Genomic DNA, 17,056 nt, shown 5'->3' with positions numbered 1-17,056 from the left:
TTCTCTCTCTCTCTCTCTGACTTATTTCACTCAGCATAATAGATTCCGTGTACAGCCATGTATAGGAAAATTTCATGACTTCATCTCTCCTGACAGCTGCATAATATTCCATTGTGTATATGTACCACAGTTTCTTTAGCCATTCGTCTGTTGAAGGGCATCTTGGTTGTTTCCATAGTCTTGCTATGGTAAATAGTGCTGCAGTGAATATAGGTGTAATCCACTGCTGGTGGGAATGCCATCTAGTTCAACCTTTATGGAAAGCGATATGGAGATTCCTCCAAAAACTGGAAATCAAGCTCCCATACGATCCAACTATACCACTCCTAGGAATATACCCTAGGAACACAAAAATACAATCCAGTTTATTATTCAAATGCTTTACTGGAAACATCAAAAATGATTATTGGTATAACAGTAAGGCCTATGAAGTCCTGTTAACATTCATAAGATTTACAGAAAACTTATGACTATATCTCAATTGTCTTCGTGTTCTCTTTTGAATTATTGGACCTTTTGAAATTCTTCTTTTTTTTTTTTTTTTTTTTGGTTTTTGGGCCACACCCGGCGGTGCTCAGGGGTTACTCCTGGCTGTCTGCTCAGAAATAGCTCCTGGCAGGCATGGGGGACCATATGGGACACCGGGATTTGAACCAACCACCTTAGGTCCTGGATCGTCTGTTTGCAAGGCAAACGCCGCCGTGCTATCTCTCCGGGCCCGGACCTTTTAAAATTCTTTTTTTTTTTTAGTTACATAAAGATTTATTAACAGCAGGAAAAAGGATAACAACTTAGACATCATGAAATATCTAGAAGGTGACAAATATTCAATGCAGTCTGTATCTTAAGAAGATTCATTTCCTGGCTGACATATATACTCAATCTGGTCGCATTAAGAGGTAAAAGTCGAAACATGATCAACAAAAGAGTACATTTACAAGACAAAGTGATAAATGTGCTAAAGAAGCAGAGAATCAAAATTAAATGTTAGGAAACAATGAATGTGGAGAACTTTAACAAAGAGCACTCTGACCTCTGAAAAATAATCTATGGGTTTGTAGTTTGAGTCATATTCTGACCCTATGAAAAACTGAGCTCCCGGGCCCCGGAGAGATAGCCCAGCGGCGTTTGCCTTGCAAGCAGCCGATCCAGGACCAAAGGTGGTTGGTTCGAATCCCGGTGTCCCATATGGTCCCCCGTGCCTGCCAGGAGCTATTTCTTAGCAGACAGCCAGGAGTAACCCCTGAGCAACGTCGGGTGTGACCCAAAAACCAAAAAAAAAAAAGAAAAACTGAGCTCCCCACCCAGTGTCTAAGAATGTTTCTTTCCAACTCAACAGAAGCTCTAGATACATAAACATAATTGTCCCCAAAGACCAACATATTTAAAATGAATTATTTTTAAGAAATTCTTCTGAATTTAATCTAGTCTTCTTGCACAAGCAAATCACTTATATTAATTTCTTTCACTCATTGATAAGTTCTATTTCTATAGGCCACTTTATTTTTTGAGATAACTTAATGTTCAGTCTTATCTGAAGCCAATATTCCCCCAAAAATTCTTACATTAACATACATAACACATAAATACATAACATTTCACTTCAGGCAAGTTAAGTGTTCACAGAATTCCACAGAAAAAGTTAAAATGTTCTAGTTCTCTTTCTCTAAAAGAGGTAGAAAGAATCAAACCAATTATTATTAAAGCAAAACAGAAATAAAGGCAAATGTAGAAAATGAGGAGGTTGATATAATTTAGACCCTTTTTATCTAGTAAAAATAATTTAATTACTACACAAAGAAATCATTAAGAGTGAGAATAAACACTAATCTAGATGGCATAAAGTTAGCTTCCTTTCCCCCAAAGGGAGAAATAACTAAACTGAGAACTATCATAATAATGTCAATGAGTGAGGGAAGTAGAAAGCCTGTCTGGAATAAAGGCGGGGGGTGGGCGTGGGAGAAATGGGAGCACTGGTGATGGAAATGTTGCACTGGTGAAGAAGGGGTGTTATTTTTTTTAATTTAATTTTTATTTTGATCATAGTGGCTTACACATTGTTGACAATAATATTTTAGGTACATATTTACATAAAATCAGGGGGGATTTCCATCACCAATTTGTCCTCCCTACACCTCCGTTTTTGTCCTACCTCCCATATGCTCTTCCCTCACCCCTAGGGCTGCCAGAATATGTTGTTCCCTCTATATCTAGCCTAATACTTAGTAGTCTTTCACCTGTTTGGTCCTGGTGCCTCCCTTATTTCCCCCTCTAACTGGGAGGCAGGACAAGCTAGTTCAAGTTACGTGGTTTTGTTTGAAGAAGGGAATAGTAGTAAACTGGGGTAAAGGTCTAATACGCAGAAAATAAGTGGAATTCTTCTAGAGGGTCTCATCCTCAGTTAGAGAGACGAAGGAGAAAAAGGTGAAACACTTCACCAGTACAAAAAGAAGTATCAAATATCCAGTGAGGACTCCAACAATAACGCTAAGCACCACCACCACCACCACCACCACCACCACCACCACCACCACCACCACCACCACCACCACCACAACAACAACAACAACAACAACAACAACAAAAAGCCACGGTCTTGAGATAAGAAACATGGCAGAGCATATAAAGAAAGAAAAGAAAAAAAAGTGTAAATGGGGGCAACAGCTCCAATAACCACACCAAAACAAAGAAATCAACCAAAAATAGATAGGTAAATATAATAATAATGATAATAAATGAAGATAAAAAATAATATATATAAAAAGATAAACAATATTTTGTGTTTTGTTTCTTTCCCTCCTGCCCTGGCACAGTAAATATTGGGGTCATTCCAAAAGGAATTCACTTGGCCTAAGAGATATGGGGTTTCTCCACCCTTGGAGTATATTGTCACAGGATCAACTATAGACTCTGTTCAGGATCCTTTACCTCTCGGTGGTGCTTTTGTGTTGTTTGGAAGACTTCTGTTCCATCCTAGGTGATACAATCAGACCTCTGTATCTATCGATCTCAGTATCTGCACAGTTCCAGGGATGGGACTTATGATGAAGTCAGTCTTTGTGGTTCTAGAAGTTTCGTTCCCTCAGTGTCATTTTAATCCATCTTCTGTGGTTGGTGGTCTTGGTCTTGGCACTAAACCTGGGTTGGAACCTAGGATAACACCTTTCCTTGTGTTTCCAGAAGCCCCATTCCGTTACAGTTGTCTCTGCCAGACCTTTGGAACTGGGGATCATGGTTGTTGTCCTTTTGAAATTTTTATAAGAGCACAGACACCTCCCCAAATAAAAAGGCTCATTGACATCATAAAAATATGGTCCATGAAATTTGGGTTATGGATTTCTTTGAGATATCCCTAAATCTCCTGTGAGTTTTCATGGTCAACATGCTCAATATGGTAGGGAGGTACCATATTGCCTCCGAGCACTCCTAGGTATACTGCTCATGACCCCCAGCACCACTAAAAAAGGAATCCCCCCAAATAAATTTTTCAAAAAAGTCATAGAAGTTATACTTAGATCCTAGAACATTAAAAAATTAAATTTTGAAATAGTGGACTTTCAGAACAATTGCATCTTTGTGTGTGCTAATAGAATAGTGAGTAATGTGGCTGAAGGCAGAAGTTGGCTAACTAAATTCTTCTATTGTCATACCCCTTTATCCTATGTAAGCTACTGTTTAAAATTTCTTTTCATGTGTAGAAAATAATTGTTTTCCTGGTTATCAGAACCCAAGAGATCAATGTAGGACTACGGAACAAGGGTTGGAGTGAAGTAGGTAGAGCATTTGCCTTGCAAGGACACTTGGGTTTGATCCCCAGAACCCCATATGGTCTCCCAAGCCCCACTAGAAGTGATCCCTGAATGCAAAGCCAGAAGTAAGGCCTGAGCTCCACTCTGTGTAATACCAAAACAAAATAACAACCCCAAAAAGCAGAATATGGGAACAAATTCTTTCTTTCTTTCTTCCTTTTTTTTTTTGGGAGGGGGGCCACACCCAGCAGTGCTCAGAGGTTACTCCTGATTATCTGCTCAGAAATAGCTCCTGGCAGGCACAGGGGACCATATGGGAGGCCAGGATTCGAACCAACTACCTTAGGTCCTGGATCCGCTGCTTGCAAGGCAAACACGGCTGTGCTACCTCTCCGGCCCCACGAATTCTTTCTTAATAAGTTTATGTCCCTGCCTTCCTTCCTGGGAGCTGGGAATCTCTGCCAGCATGGGTTTCGGCAGACCTCCATTGTGCCAAAGGCCTTTTTAACCAGACCTAGGGTCAGGGTGCGGGACTTGGGTCACCCCAGCACCCCTCTATCTCCTTCCTCCGGAGCTCCAGGGCTTCCCCTGGGCCACATGCCCAGGCAAGCCAGCAAGGTGGGTCCCTTGGAGGAGCTTATGGGGTACCCTAGGCTTTCCCCACTCCCAAGCTGGCTCCAGAGGGAGGCTTAGGGTGCGGACTTTGAACTTCCGGCCTTCAGGCTCGGGAAGGATCTCCTTCCTTCCTGGGAGCTAGGAGTCTCTGCCAGCATGGGTTTCGGCAGACCTCCGTTGTGCCAAAGGCCTTTTTTACACTTGGAGGAGCTTAACTGGGGTCGCTGATAGTTACTCGGCTATACTAAGACAGTCACTGTTAATTTCATACCAGTCTACATGTTCCAAACCGCACGGGGCTAGCATCCCCACATGCACAATATGTATTAATAGTACTCCATATCCTTAAGATATGTTTTTATGTATGCAGGATGTCCATTTTGTATTCTGCTCTTTTTTCACACCCCTACAAAACTCATTTTTACTCTTTAACTCTCTCACCCCGAACCATCATTACCCCACATTTACCCTTTTTAACTTCAGTACTGCACCATTCAAAATCACAGACCAACGTGGTGCACTGGATTTAACACCCACCCAACTGTTTCAAAAGCATAAAATAGACAAGTATGCCCTTTGAATATTTTTATTGTAAGATTTATTCAAGAGACAAAATTGATTAACATAATGAGGTAAACTAATATAACATAATATAGTGACATAACATAACATATAATATAATTAATATAATAATAATACATGTAAGTCAAAGAAAGTTTCTGATTAAAAACACAATTTTTCCATAATGGCTTACATATCTTTCACAGTAGTATTTTAGGTACATATTAACATTGAATCAGGGGAATACCCATCACCAGCTATGTCCTCCCCCCATTCCAGTTCCCTTTCTACAACCCATATACCCCCACCATCACCCCCCGGGCTGCTAGAGTAGGTGGACCCCTCTTTGTCTGGCTTACTATTAGTGATCACATATCTGTTTGGTCCTGGAACCCTCCCTTGTTTCCTCTTCTATTTAAGAGGCAGAGCTAGAAAAATCGAGGTATGTGGTTTTGTTTGAAGGAAAGAAAAGCAATAGATTGGGGTACAAAATAAGAGGGAAAAAAAAGAAGTCAAAAGTCAAATACGCTGAAAATGGGCAGAGTCCCTCTAGAGGCTTCCAACCTCAGTTTGAGAGAGGATGTGAAAAAGGTAATTGAAATACCACAACAATACAGAAAGAAATACCAAATTAAATAAACAGTGAGCACTACAGCAATAAAGACAGGCACCACAAAACCACAGTTCTGAACTCAAATCATGCTCGAGTGCAAAAAGAAAGAGAAAGACAAGACAAAATAAAATAAAATAATATTGGAGACATCAACCTTAATCTCCAACCAAAATAAAGACGTCAAAAAAATCGATCAATCAATAAATAAACATGTGGAAAAATTGTTGTTTTGTGCTTTTTTTTTTCCTTTCCTTTTCTTTATCCCCCTGCATAGGCACAGTAACTATTGGGGATATTGTAGAGTAAATTCCCTTGACCTAGGAGATACAGGATTTCTCCACCCCTGAAGTATACTGTCATGGAATTAACTCTAGACTCCTTGCATAATCATTTACTCTCCCATTGCTGCTTTCGTGGTGTGTGGAAGACTTCTGCTTTGTCTTGGATGGTAAAATCAGACCTCTGTATCTAGAGATCTTGGTGGCTGTGCAGCTCAGGGAATGAAATTTGTGAAATCTTTCTTTGTGGTTCTAGCAGTTATGCTTCTTCAGTGTTGTTTTAATCCATCTTCTGTAGTTGGTGTTCTTGGTTGTTATGTTGCTCCTAGAATGGAGCCTGGGATGAAGTCTTCCATGTTTCCGGAAGACTCGTTCAGTTGCGGTTGTCTCAGTCAGACTTCTGGAATTGGAGCTCTTGTTTGTTGAACAGATCTTAGACCAAAAGCTAGGCTAGAGCTTTTTGTTGCTGTTGTTGTTGTAGTTGGTCCCTGGATGCTACTGTCCAGTCTTGATTGCAACAAACAGTCGTCTGTATATAGTGATCTTGGATTTTGCACAGATCAAAGGGTGACATGTTTTCTGATTTTGTCTTATTGATAGCTGATGAGGAAGGACAACTTGCTCTTAGATCAAGTTGTTCCCATTTCCTCATTGCCAGGTTATCAATTTAGAACTGGCACATGTTCGTGTCAGAGCAGCATTGTAAATGCCCTGAAGGGGATTTGGTTCCTGGAGCTGTTGTGGAGAACTCTGTCGTATCTATGTTTGGGATCCAGGAGTTAAGGCTGAACGGTCAGTGTCTAGTTCCCTTGAGCCTAAGTTGTTTCCACATGACATACATTCAGGGTGGGAGATCTCCCTGTGTTGTAAACAAGTATGAGTTCTTATCCCTAGTAGATAAGAGCTTGTTTTTATACGTACAATTTCCCCTTTGTTCAATATGTCTTTGCAGGGGAAGTGGTGCTACATTATATTGCTGGTGGATTTGGGGGGTGGAGAGAAAAGAAAACAGACTCCTGACAAAAACTAAGAATATATATGCTCACACATATCTAAAGGAAAAAAAGTTTCTTAAAAAAAAAAAAGAAGATTAAATAAAAGATGTAATTAAAGGAATAAAGTGGGACCAGGAGAGATAGCATGGAGACCAGGTGTCTGTCCTTCCTGTAGAAGGGCGGTGGCTCAGAACCTGGCATTCCATATGGTCCCCGGTGCCCACCAGGGACGTTCTCCAAGCATAGAGCCAGGAGCACCCTCTGATCGCTGCCAGGAGTGACCCAAAAGAAGCAAAAACAAATCAAATCAAATAAAAAACTAAAACAAGACAAAACAAATAAAAGAAACTAACAAGAATTAAAAAAAAGAAAAAAAAAAAAACAAAGAAAAAGGGGAGAAAGTGATACAGGAGATCACTTTACATTTGGGGAGAAACAGGATAAGAGGTAGTGTTATATAGGTCTATACTTATGATGAAAGAATAGGGTTCCCCCTTGTCTTTTGAGATTTCCTTGTGAGGTGTGGGGTCCAGGTAGGGAGGTCTTGGGTAGAGTTCTTGCAGTGGGGGTCCTTTGGAGCTAGTTCCGGTATCAAGCCACAGTCCACATTAGGGAGAGGTGATTAGGAGGGCCACATTGCATGAGTCTGTCAGGGTGTTGATTGTATTTTCTTGCCAGGAACGAGGTGAGAGCTTGAGTGGTGTCTCTTCACTTGGGTAGTGGGTACTGCTTGTTGTGGTAAGACGTCTTTTTTGGTGCCTCGTGGATTAGGAGCTGAGGGTGAAGAGTTAGAGTGTAGTGGGGATATCAGGGGTGGGATTGAGGGGTGAAGGAATAGTCGGATTTCTGGAGGAGGGAGAGGGAATAGTATATGGGAGGGGTTATATAGGGTATAGGTATGAGTTGTTTGTGGTTTAAGTTTGTCCCTTAAGGAGAATTCCTATCTCTGTGTGCTCCTGCACACATATAAACATATAGAAGTTAGCTTAGGTGTATATTAATGTAGAGAAGTGTGGAGTGCAAGAGGTGCGCTGAGTACTAAGTATAGTACTTGTAAGGAAAGAAAACTAATAGATCAACTTTTGGTTATGTATAGGTTTCGTGTCTCGAGTACTGACCATTATGTTTGTGAAGTCTATCTATATAGGTGTTTACCCTTTTCAGTTTTGTCCAGAGCACCCTATATGTCAGCTTTCCTTTCCTATAGAGGACGTAACCATGTGGTTTTTATTTGTCATAGATTAAGTTGATGATAGTGAGGAGGAGAGGTGGAAAAAAAGGGAGACTAGAAGAGAGAATAGGAAAAAAACAAGACAAAACAAAACAAACCAACAATCAAACACCAAAAACAACAAAAATATGAAGTAATGAGAAGAGAGGCTATAAGAGCAACAGCATGTTAGTTGGTTGAAAGGGTTCGATGCTTGGGCCCTGTGGTAAAAATCTGTAGGTCTCGGTTGTTGCTTCGGTGATCTGGCTGGTCCTGTGCTTCAGGTCCTAAAAGAAGGCATAATCTAGAGATAAAGGGTATGTTAAAGAGTTATCTGGCCATTCTCATGCTTCAAGCAGAGTATGGTGCCCTGTGTGACTGAGCACCGAGGTACCACCATAGGATGTTCACACTTTGTATCCAGGAACCCCTATGGACAGAAAAACTGAGAGGTTATTTTAAATGTGGTAAGGTTAAGGCATTCAAATATAATGTTTTGAAGTGCTTCCATTGGACTCAGTAGGTTCCCATCATAATCTTTACCTGTAATCCTGTATATGATCCCTAGTAAATTATTATGGGCATTTGTAGTAAAATGATAATTACATACCTGTTCTCTCTATGCTGCTGTTTCTGTTGTTGCTAGTTTATGATATAATGTATAGCCCTTTGAATATTTTATATCTATTTTCTTTGACAGCTATGTCTCTTACTAAATATTCACTTATATAGTGACGATTTCCCCTACTTTTTATCTTTTCTTCTCTTTGTGAACTGATCAATAAGAAATTTGGTGAAATATTCCCTCAGTTTATCACTTCTGTATAAACCAAGTCACGGGGATTGTTGGACCTGTTCTTGCAGTCCCCATATGTACCAATAATGCCACGTAGCATTATTCCTTGTTTGCATAAGCACATTAAAATGGTGAAATTCTATACATACAAATAAGTTCTTATCTAATAGAGATGGGAACACACAAAACTTGTAGTGCAATTGGACCTTACACCCTGAACATTGACATAATGACCTGGCACAGGCCTCAGAAGAATGGGCATTCTCCATTCACCCCTGAACTAGGGAAGCCACCTACGAAACATCCAACATTGTCTATAACATCACCTGGAAGCAATCCTCTAGCAGGGAAGACCCTACCACTGCTCTGACATTGACCTACTCAAAAGAGACTTCCCTTAACACTGAGAAGACTTAACAACAATAATGTCCTGCTTACTGAACAGGGCTTTCTGCATTGCCCTTTAATTGTGAGGTGAAATTAGAGGATGCTAGACACCAGCCTGACTTCAATGTAGGATATGCAGATTCCAGGATCTTTTGTCAACAACAGAGACTGTTTGAAAAGTAAAACTGTATTGGCACTACAGACAAGGACTTGGATTAGACAAACTATTTTGCCGGAGCCTAGAGCTGGTCTTATGCCAGGAAACTTCAGGGATAGGGTCTCCTTGTATTTAGGCCAAGGCTTTTTCTTTCCATGTCACCCATATTTTGGTGGGCCTATGTAAAAAACAATTGCCACTCTAACACCGTTTTTACTTTGCTCCTTTGACTCTAAACCTTAAAAAAAAAAACCTACTTAAACTTTTGGGGTTAACATAAACTAATATGCATATGCATGGAAATGTAAAAAATACTATGCCTTCAATGTTTAAGAAGTTACACAGGGGCCTGGAGAGATAACACCAACGGCGTTTGCCTTGCAAGCAGCCGATTTAGGACCAAAGGTGGTTGGTTTGAATCCCGGTGTCCCATATGGTCCCCCGTGCCTGCCAGGAGCCATCTTCTCTGAGAAGACAGCCAGGAGTAACCCCTGAGCAACGCCGGTGTGACCCAAAAACAAAAAACAAAACAAAACAAACAAACAAAAAAAAAAGTTACACAAATATCATGGCTTTAAATTGCTTTATACCACTAAGAAATGTTATAATGTACACCTGGAGACTTGAGGGACAAAGTAATTGTACATGGGTTCTGTTTTATTTCTTCTTAATGTTCCTTGAGTGTATGTTCAAAATTAAGGTGTCAGCAACAAGATTTCTTCTGAGAACTCTGTTTATTGGTGATTGTCCTTCCATGGTAACTTTACCTTGTTCTCTTCTTTTGCATCATTGTTCTCATAATTAAAAATTTTAAAAAAAATGGAAAAAAGAGAACAAAAAAAATAAGTTTATGTCCCTGATCATTTCAACACCTGTCTCTTCCACAGGTCATTTGTGTGGGTCAGATTGTTTGCACTGTGGCTGCAGACACCCATGCTCATGCAAAAGAAGCGGCCAAAAAGGTGAAGATTGCTTATGAGGACATTGAGCCAAAAATTATCACCATAGAGGTAGGCATGCCAGCGTGTATCCTAGAGTCACTAGGATGGGATGCTATGAGTAGAATTCTCATCCAGTCTAAAACTCTAGACCAAGAGCTCTCTCTGGATTTCTTCAAATATTACCCAGCTAGAAAGAAAAAAACTCCTACAATTTGAGACACAAACTGATCATTGTTTTCTGCCTTGAGTTCCCTTCCTTCCTGTGTCTGTTGGGGTGGGAACTGGGCTCTTGAGGCAGATATATAATTTACAAACATGTCTGTCATCTTTGAACACCAAGTGAATATTTTAAAAGGCAAAGAAAAGGGGATGTGCCCGTGCATGGGAGTGGACTGCTGGAGAACAAAAAGCTCAATGACCCTCAGGTCTTTCTGACATGATAGGTTTGGTTCAAAGTGTGGGTTAAACATTTCACTGTCTGGGACTCATATTGAGGGCTCTTATTCTCCTTTTTAGCCCATCCACTAACCACATTCGCTTTACTGAGCTACAAAGCTCATTGAATCACTATTCTTATAGAATGTTATCCCTAAGATATATTCTTAGATAAATTTCAGAATTCATTCTCAATCCACCATTCAACTGTCTCTCATATAAACCTGGTTTTTTACCACTGGTCATGTTCAGTTTTAATGCTTCAGCTTGGATTCAACCTTAAAATACTGCTTTATAGGGGCCAGAGACATAGCACAGTGGTAGGGCATATGCCTTACAAGCAGCTAACTCAAGACAGATGATGGTTCAAATCCCAGCATCCCCTGTGCCTGCCAGGAGTGATTTCTGAGCACAGAGCCAGGTGTAACCCCTGAGTGCCAACGGGTGTGGCCCAAAAACAAAATAAAAAAAAAAATACTGCTTTATGACGTGCCCTTCACTTCAAATGATTTCCCCTCTCTTCCGTAGCTATATTTCCATTCCCTTCTGTTCCAATCCCCTTCATTAGGCCACACTTGAACATTCCACACCCCACCAACCTCCTTTTTCGTTTTTTGATTTTTGTTTATTTGTTTGGGGGCCACACTGGGTGATTCTCAATGGGTTGCTCTTGACTCTACTCAGGAATTACTTCTGGTGGTGCGTGGGAGAACCACATGGAATGCCAGGGATTACCAGTTGGTCACACGCAAGGCAAATGCTCTACCTGCTCTTTTATTATCTTCCAGCCCCTCACCTCCTTCTTCTTGGGCTCTCTTTCTCTGCAACCCACTGTCACCACCAAGTTGATTTCTTAATGCCAAATTGCTTTAAATCATTACTCAGTAATGCAGAGGGTCAGGCCATCTTTATATCCTTTTGACTCCCACTCAGTTCTTTCTTAGAGCCCTGAACAAAATTAAAACAGGCATTATCAATGTCATCACTCTTAACTCTTATTTATTTGTGTGTTTGACTGTACACGTAGGTCAAATTATCTTGGTGAGTGAACAGCAGGAGGCTGGGCTATTAATGGGGAAAGAATGACCTATTAAAATGTAAAAAATAAAGAATTCATTTTTTATTCCTTCTCTGCAGCAAGCCCTAGAGCACAATTCCTTTCTTTCTCCTGAGAAAAAAATTGAGCAAGGAAATGTAGAGCAAGCCTTTAAAAAGGTTGATCAAATCATTGAAGGTAAGTGATCTTGGGCCAGAATAGTGATATATTTGAGGCTGCAAACTGAATGTAATTATCTGACTGAACTAAACTCTAATATAAATCTTTATTTAAGCACTATGATTACAAGTATGTTTATAGTTGGGTTTCAGTTATAAACAGAATACCCCCCCATCACCAGTGCAATATTCCCACCATCAATGACCCTCTCTTCCCCCACCCCTGCCTGTATTCTCGACAGGCATGCTACATCTCTCATTCTTTAACATTGTCATGTTAGTTGTTAGTGTAGTTATTTCCCTAAAAGAGTTTACCACTCTTTGTGGTGAGCTTTAAATTGTGAGCCGGTCCTTCCAGCCCTTCCAGCCCTTAACTGTATTGTCTCTGGGCCTTATTACAGTAATGTCTTTAATTTTTCTTAAAATCATAGAGACTGAACTAAACTCTAAGGTGATGTTTCTCAACCCTAGTTCAATTTGTTTGGGGACTGCACCCAGAGATGCCCATGGGTTACTCCTGGCTCTGCACTCAGGAATTATTTCTAGAGCTACTAGGGGACTATATGCAATGCCTGGCATCAAACCTGGGTTGGCTGTGTGCAAGGCAAGCACATTATCTGCTGTACTATCTCTCTGGCCCCTGACCACTCATTTTTAAAAGGTTTGTTCAGTTTTTTGCCTGTTTAAAAAAATTAAATTAGGGGCCAGGCAGTGGCGCTAGAGGTAAGGTGCCTGCCTTGCCTGTGCTAGCCTTGGACGAACCTCGGTTCGATCCCCCGGCATCCCATATGGTCCCCCAAGCCAGGAGCGACTTCTGAGTGCATAGCCAGGAGTAACCCCTGAGCGTCACCAGGTGTGGCCCAAAAACCAAAAAAAAATTAAATTAAAGATTACTTACATCACTATGACACATAATTAATTTTAACAGAATTATTAATATAATTATTTATTTTTTATAGGAGCTTTCCAGGCTTCCAATTTGAGTCCCTTGTTAGTTATGGTTATTGCAAATAGCTTATCTAAACCTATGGATTCCATTTTTACTGCCTCTCTGTTTCTTTTTTCATGAATAAAAGCTCTTGGCTTTAATTAAGTCTAATTTATTAGTCTTGTTATGGTTAACGCCTTTGTGTCTATGAATAAAATTTTGGTTATCAAAGGTTGAAAGATATTATCTTATGATTTTTTTAGAAATATTTTAATTTTGGTTTTTCAGGCTTTAATGTTTCTTATGTTTCTTAAATCATTTTGCACTGTTGTGAAACAAGGATAAAGATACGTTGTTGGTTTTTTTCTCAAGTGTCTATCTAACTATTTAAAGAAGGTCATATCCTTTCTTTTTTTTTAAATTTTGTTTGTTTGTTTGTTTTGGGGCCACACCTGGTGACACTCAAGGATTACTCCTGGCTATTCACTCAGAAATCGCTCCTGGCTTGGGGGACCATATGGGACACGGGGGGATCCAACCGCAGTCAGTCCTAGGCTAGTGCACGTAAGGCAGATGCCTTACAGCTTGTGCCACCACTTGGGTCCCACATCTTTTTAATATTTACATTTAGTGTGCCTCATATTTAGTGTTTCTAAATTGATTTATTTTTATTTAATCTGATAGTTGTTTATATCTAAGATAGAAAACAATTTTTGCATTTTGATCTGATTGACAGGAACTTTGCTAAATTTTAAGCTCTTGCCTTATATGTAGCCCACCCAGATTTAATCCCAAACATCTCATATGATCTCTCCAAATCCTGCTGAGGGTGAAACACATATAGTCTGGCAATCTTCTACGTCATATGGAGAGCAAGCTGCCTGCCAGAACTCTTGTTTTTATTGAGTATAGAGACCACGCCTTGGTGGAGAAAATAAGAACAGAGTAAGGGCAGATAGCTCAGGCTATCCTGAGCCTGTCCTACTCAGGTTTACATAGAAGACAATATTTGTTTTGGGTGAAACCAAGTTGTAAACAAACAGATACAAAGAGATCAGGGATGATCTTTGTTTTGGGTAAAGCAAGATATAATCTAACACTTCTTTTCTAGGGGGGTTGGGTTTTTTTGGGGGGGGGTCACACCCAGCAGCGCTCAGGGGTTACTCCTGGCAGGTCAGGAAACCATATGGGATGCCGGGATTTGAACCTCCTTCCTTCTGCATGCAAGGCAAACACCTTACCTCCATGCTATCTCTCCGGCCCCATAATCTAACATTTCTAACTAAAGAGAATTTGGACAGAAATGATTGGGCTCTAGATAAGCTGACACAAAGAAGTGGGGAGTCTGAGAGTGTGGTATACCTGTCAGGTTATCTGAGCTTTAATATCTCCCTGCTCCCTACAGCTGAGGATCTTTGGGAAGGTTCTTTAACTTTTACAAGTTCCTATGTCAGATAGGACTTATCTCTGAGGATGGGTATCAGGAGTAAATGAATTAAATGATAGATAAAATGATAAATTTCAGAATAATACCTAGCATCTTGCAACAAGTAGGTAATTGTTAAACATATCAGGGTTTTAATTCAGTATATTCATGCAGAAAGAAAATTATTTCTCTTTTTGTTAACCATTTTTTTACATGACCCACCACCTGTTCTTCCAAGAAGCAATTTTACCAAAATTATTTGATTTTCAACAAAAAAAATTCACTTATTTTTAACATCACAAGAGTCTTTTGGCCTTTTTTAAGTGTATACTCATAATATGCTTTATTTTGTTTTGTTAAATTTTTCCTCATATACACTATTACAAAGTTCTGATATGCATTTAAAAAATAATAAAATTTATCATGGGATTAGTCTGTTTATAGTACTATCAAATGAAAAACAAAATGGTAGCAAATGCTCAGATACTTTTGAGATAAAGACATACATACATATAAATATCCAAACAAATATTGAAATACTACAGTTGAAACTCTTAAAAATGATGACATTATTTTTTAACTTTTTTATTTAAATCATTGAGATTTACAAAGTTATTCATAATTGTGTTTTAGCCATACAATATTTCAGCACCAGTCCCACTACCAATGTCAACATCCCTCTACCAATGTTCCAGAGTCTATCCATGCTACCACCCCACACTTTAGCCTGCCGGCATAACAGGCATCTTTTTAAGTTTAGTTGCTCAAGTTTGGGTCTCATGATTTTTTGTTGTTGACTCTGGCTTGGATATTTAGTTCTTTACTTTCTTAACACCCTCAGTACACCTGAGACCTCTGGGCTCTGTTCCCAGTTTAAAAGCTAAAATATCTCCTTCTAACTAGTAAAACTAGACTCTAAATCTTTTCCTGTACAAAATGATAAGGATATGTATAAAATATTTTCAGATAGATTGGAAAGGGCAAATCAGTTGGAGATGGGGAAAACAACAGTCCTGCCACAATGAACCTTTGTGTTTGTTCTTCAGCAAGTTCTGTTTCATATCTGTGACTCTATTCTCATCCCATTTTCTAACTGAGATACGGACCTTCTGACATGGTCAGAGCTGACAACATGAGAGTTGAATACCTTAGCCCAATTTGCTGAGCAGGAGATATCAAACAACAGATTGGAACTCACATAGAAAGATGATTCTGTATGCTGTGTTCTGTAGGTGAGGTCCACGTGGAAGGACAGGAACATTTTTACATGGAAACGCAAACCATCCTGACTATTCCTAAAAAGGAAGATAATGAAATGGTGCTACAACTGGGAACCCAGTATCCAACCCATGTGCAGGTAACAAGATCATTCTGGAAAAGAAGACTCCAGACGATGATGAAATGTGGATCTTACAACCAAGAACTCCACCCTAATTTTCTGTTTGTCATCACAATATTTACTAGGCAATGAATAAATTACTCTCTTTTAAAAAGGGCCAAGTTTTTAAAGAGATTGACACATTGCAATACCTTCCAAAATATAGACCATTATCTTTCCTTGAAACAACTGATTAGATTAGATGAAAACTTAATCTCAGGGAGAGAAATGAAAGCCTTAATACATTAACTTTTCCTTTAAGGTTCATTCATCCCTGTTGTTTTTCTAGATGATTTTCTATAAGGTTTTCACTCACAACTATAAAGTAATTGCATTTCCAACATGATTTCAGTCCAGCACAGTAGTCGTTCAGAGCAAGTAAAAAAAAACCTCAGACAATTCCTTCTTTTGAAATATGAGTTAATGGTTCTAAGAGATACATAAACTATTATACTAGACAGTGGTCGGCAACCTGCGACTCACGAGTCACATGTGGCTCTTTACACTTTTAATTTGGCTCTTCTGTGTGCCAGGCGGCCGCTCCAGGAGTCAGGACTCTGCTCCTAGCCTCTGTCAGTGCGCGCCCTGTTTGGCTCTCAGAATAAATTTCAATCGTGGTTTTGGCGAGATTTGGCTCAGTTGAAAAAAACGGTTGCCGACCACTGTACTAGGAGAAGGAGGAGTCCTGCTTGCAGAAAGGAGAGGGAAATGTGTGGGTCCTGAAGAACCTGAAGAGAACCCAGAGTATAGATCTGGTGAGAGGAGGAAGCAACTAGCCATCATTCAAAGCAAGATGAGATGTCCAAAGGGACAGATGCTGACCTCAACAGTGACCTCCACAGATGCACCAAAAAGCTTTTTTATAATTTTTCATTTATTGCTCACCGTTATTACTTAGATCCACTCTATCTGAAAGGTTCAGAAAATGAGACAGAAAGCTTGCTTTTATATACCGAAGACTAGTACTGAGGACTAGAAGGAATGGAGATTGGGAGAGATGAGGAGTGACAGCTTAGGAGAATAGAAGGTTTCCTTGAGGATACTTGCAAATGTTCTAAAATAAATTGTGAGGATGTAAAATGTTGTTATTATTAAATTATTGGATTTGCCTTTCTTGGCAAAAGGGAAGTGTGTGGATAAGGAAATAAACTAATTGTGGCACTTATGTGACTTCATGGATTTATCTCTGACAGGATTGTGTGGCTTTGTCACTAAATGTCCCAAGAAATAAAATAAGATGTGAAATTCTAAGAGCTGGAGGAGCATTTGGAGGGAAGGTGACCAAGCCTGCACTACTAGGAGCTGTCTGTGCTGTGGCCAGTTACAAGTAAGACACAGTGAAAGGTATAAATGGTAGCAGACCTGGCTAACA

At 39.8% G+C, this 17,056-nt stretch overlaps 2 protein-coding genes across 2 annotated transcripts in view; one reads left to right on the top strand and one right to left on the bottom strand.

Moving 5' to 3' along the window:
- Positions 1 to 17,056, bottom strand: part of CLK1 (CDC like kinase 1) — a 747,223-nt gene that overhangs the window by 512,234 nt on the left and 217,933 nt on the right. The gene's annotated exons all lie outside the window — the stretch shown is intronic.
- LOC126008679 (aldehyde oxidase 4-like) overlaps positions 1 to 17,056 on the top strand; it is a 127,403-nt gene that overhangs the window by 80,275 nt on the left and 30,072 nt on the right. The window contains exons 20-23 of the mRNA XM_049772918.1: positions 10,249 to 10,371; positions 11,875 to 11,971; positions 15,539 to 15,663; positions 16,878 to 17,011. Of these exons, the coding sequence (XP_049628875.1) occupies positions 10,249 to 10,371; positions 11,875 to 11,971; positions 15,539 to 15,663; positions 16,878 to 17,011 (479 nt within the window). The remainder of the gene's footprint in view (positions 1 to 10,248; positions 10,372 to 11,874; positions 11,972 to 15,538; positions 15,664 to 16,877; positions 17,012 to 17,056) is intronic.

Source organism: Suncus etruscus, chromosome 5 (genome assembly GCF_024139225.1).
Source record: "Suncus etruscus isolate mSunEtr1 chromosome 5, mSunEtr1.pri.cur, whole genome shotgun sequence".
NCBI classification, from domain to species: domain Eukaryota; kingdom Metazoa; phylum Chordata; class Mammalia; order Eulipotyphla; family Soricidae; genus Suncus; species Suncus etruscus.
Note: the sequence above shows the minus strand (reverse complement) of the source record. Positions and strands in the feature narration are given on the sequence as shown.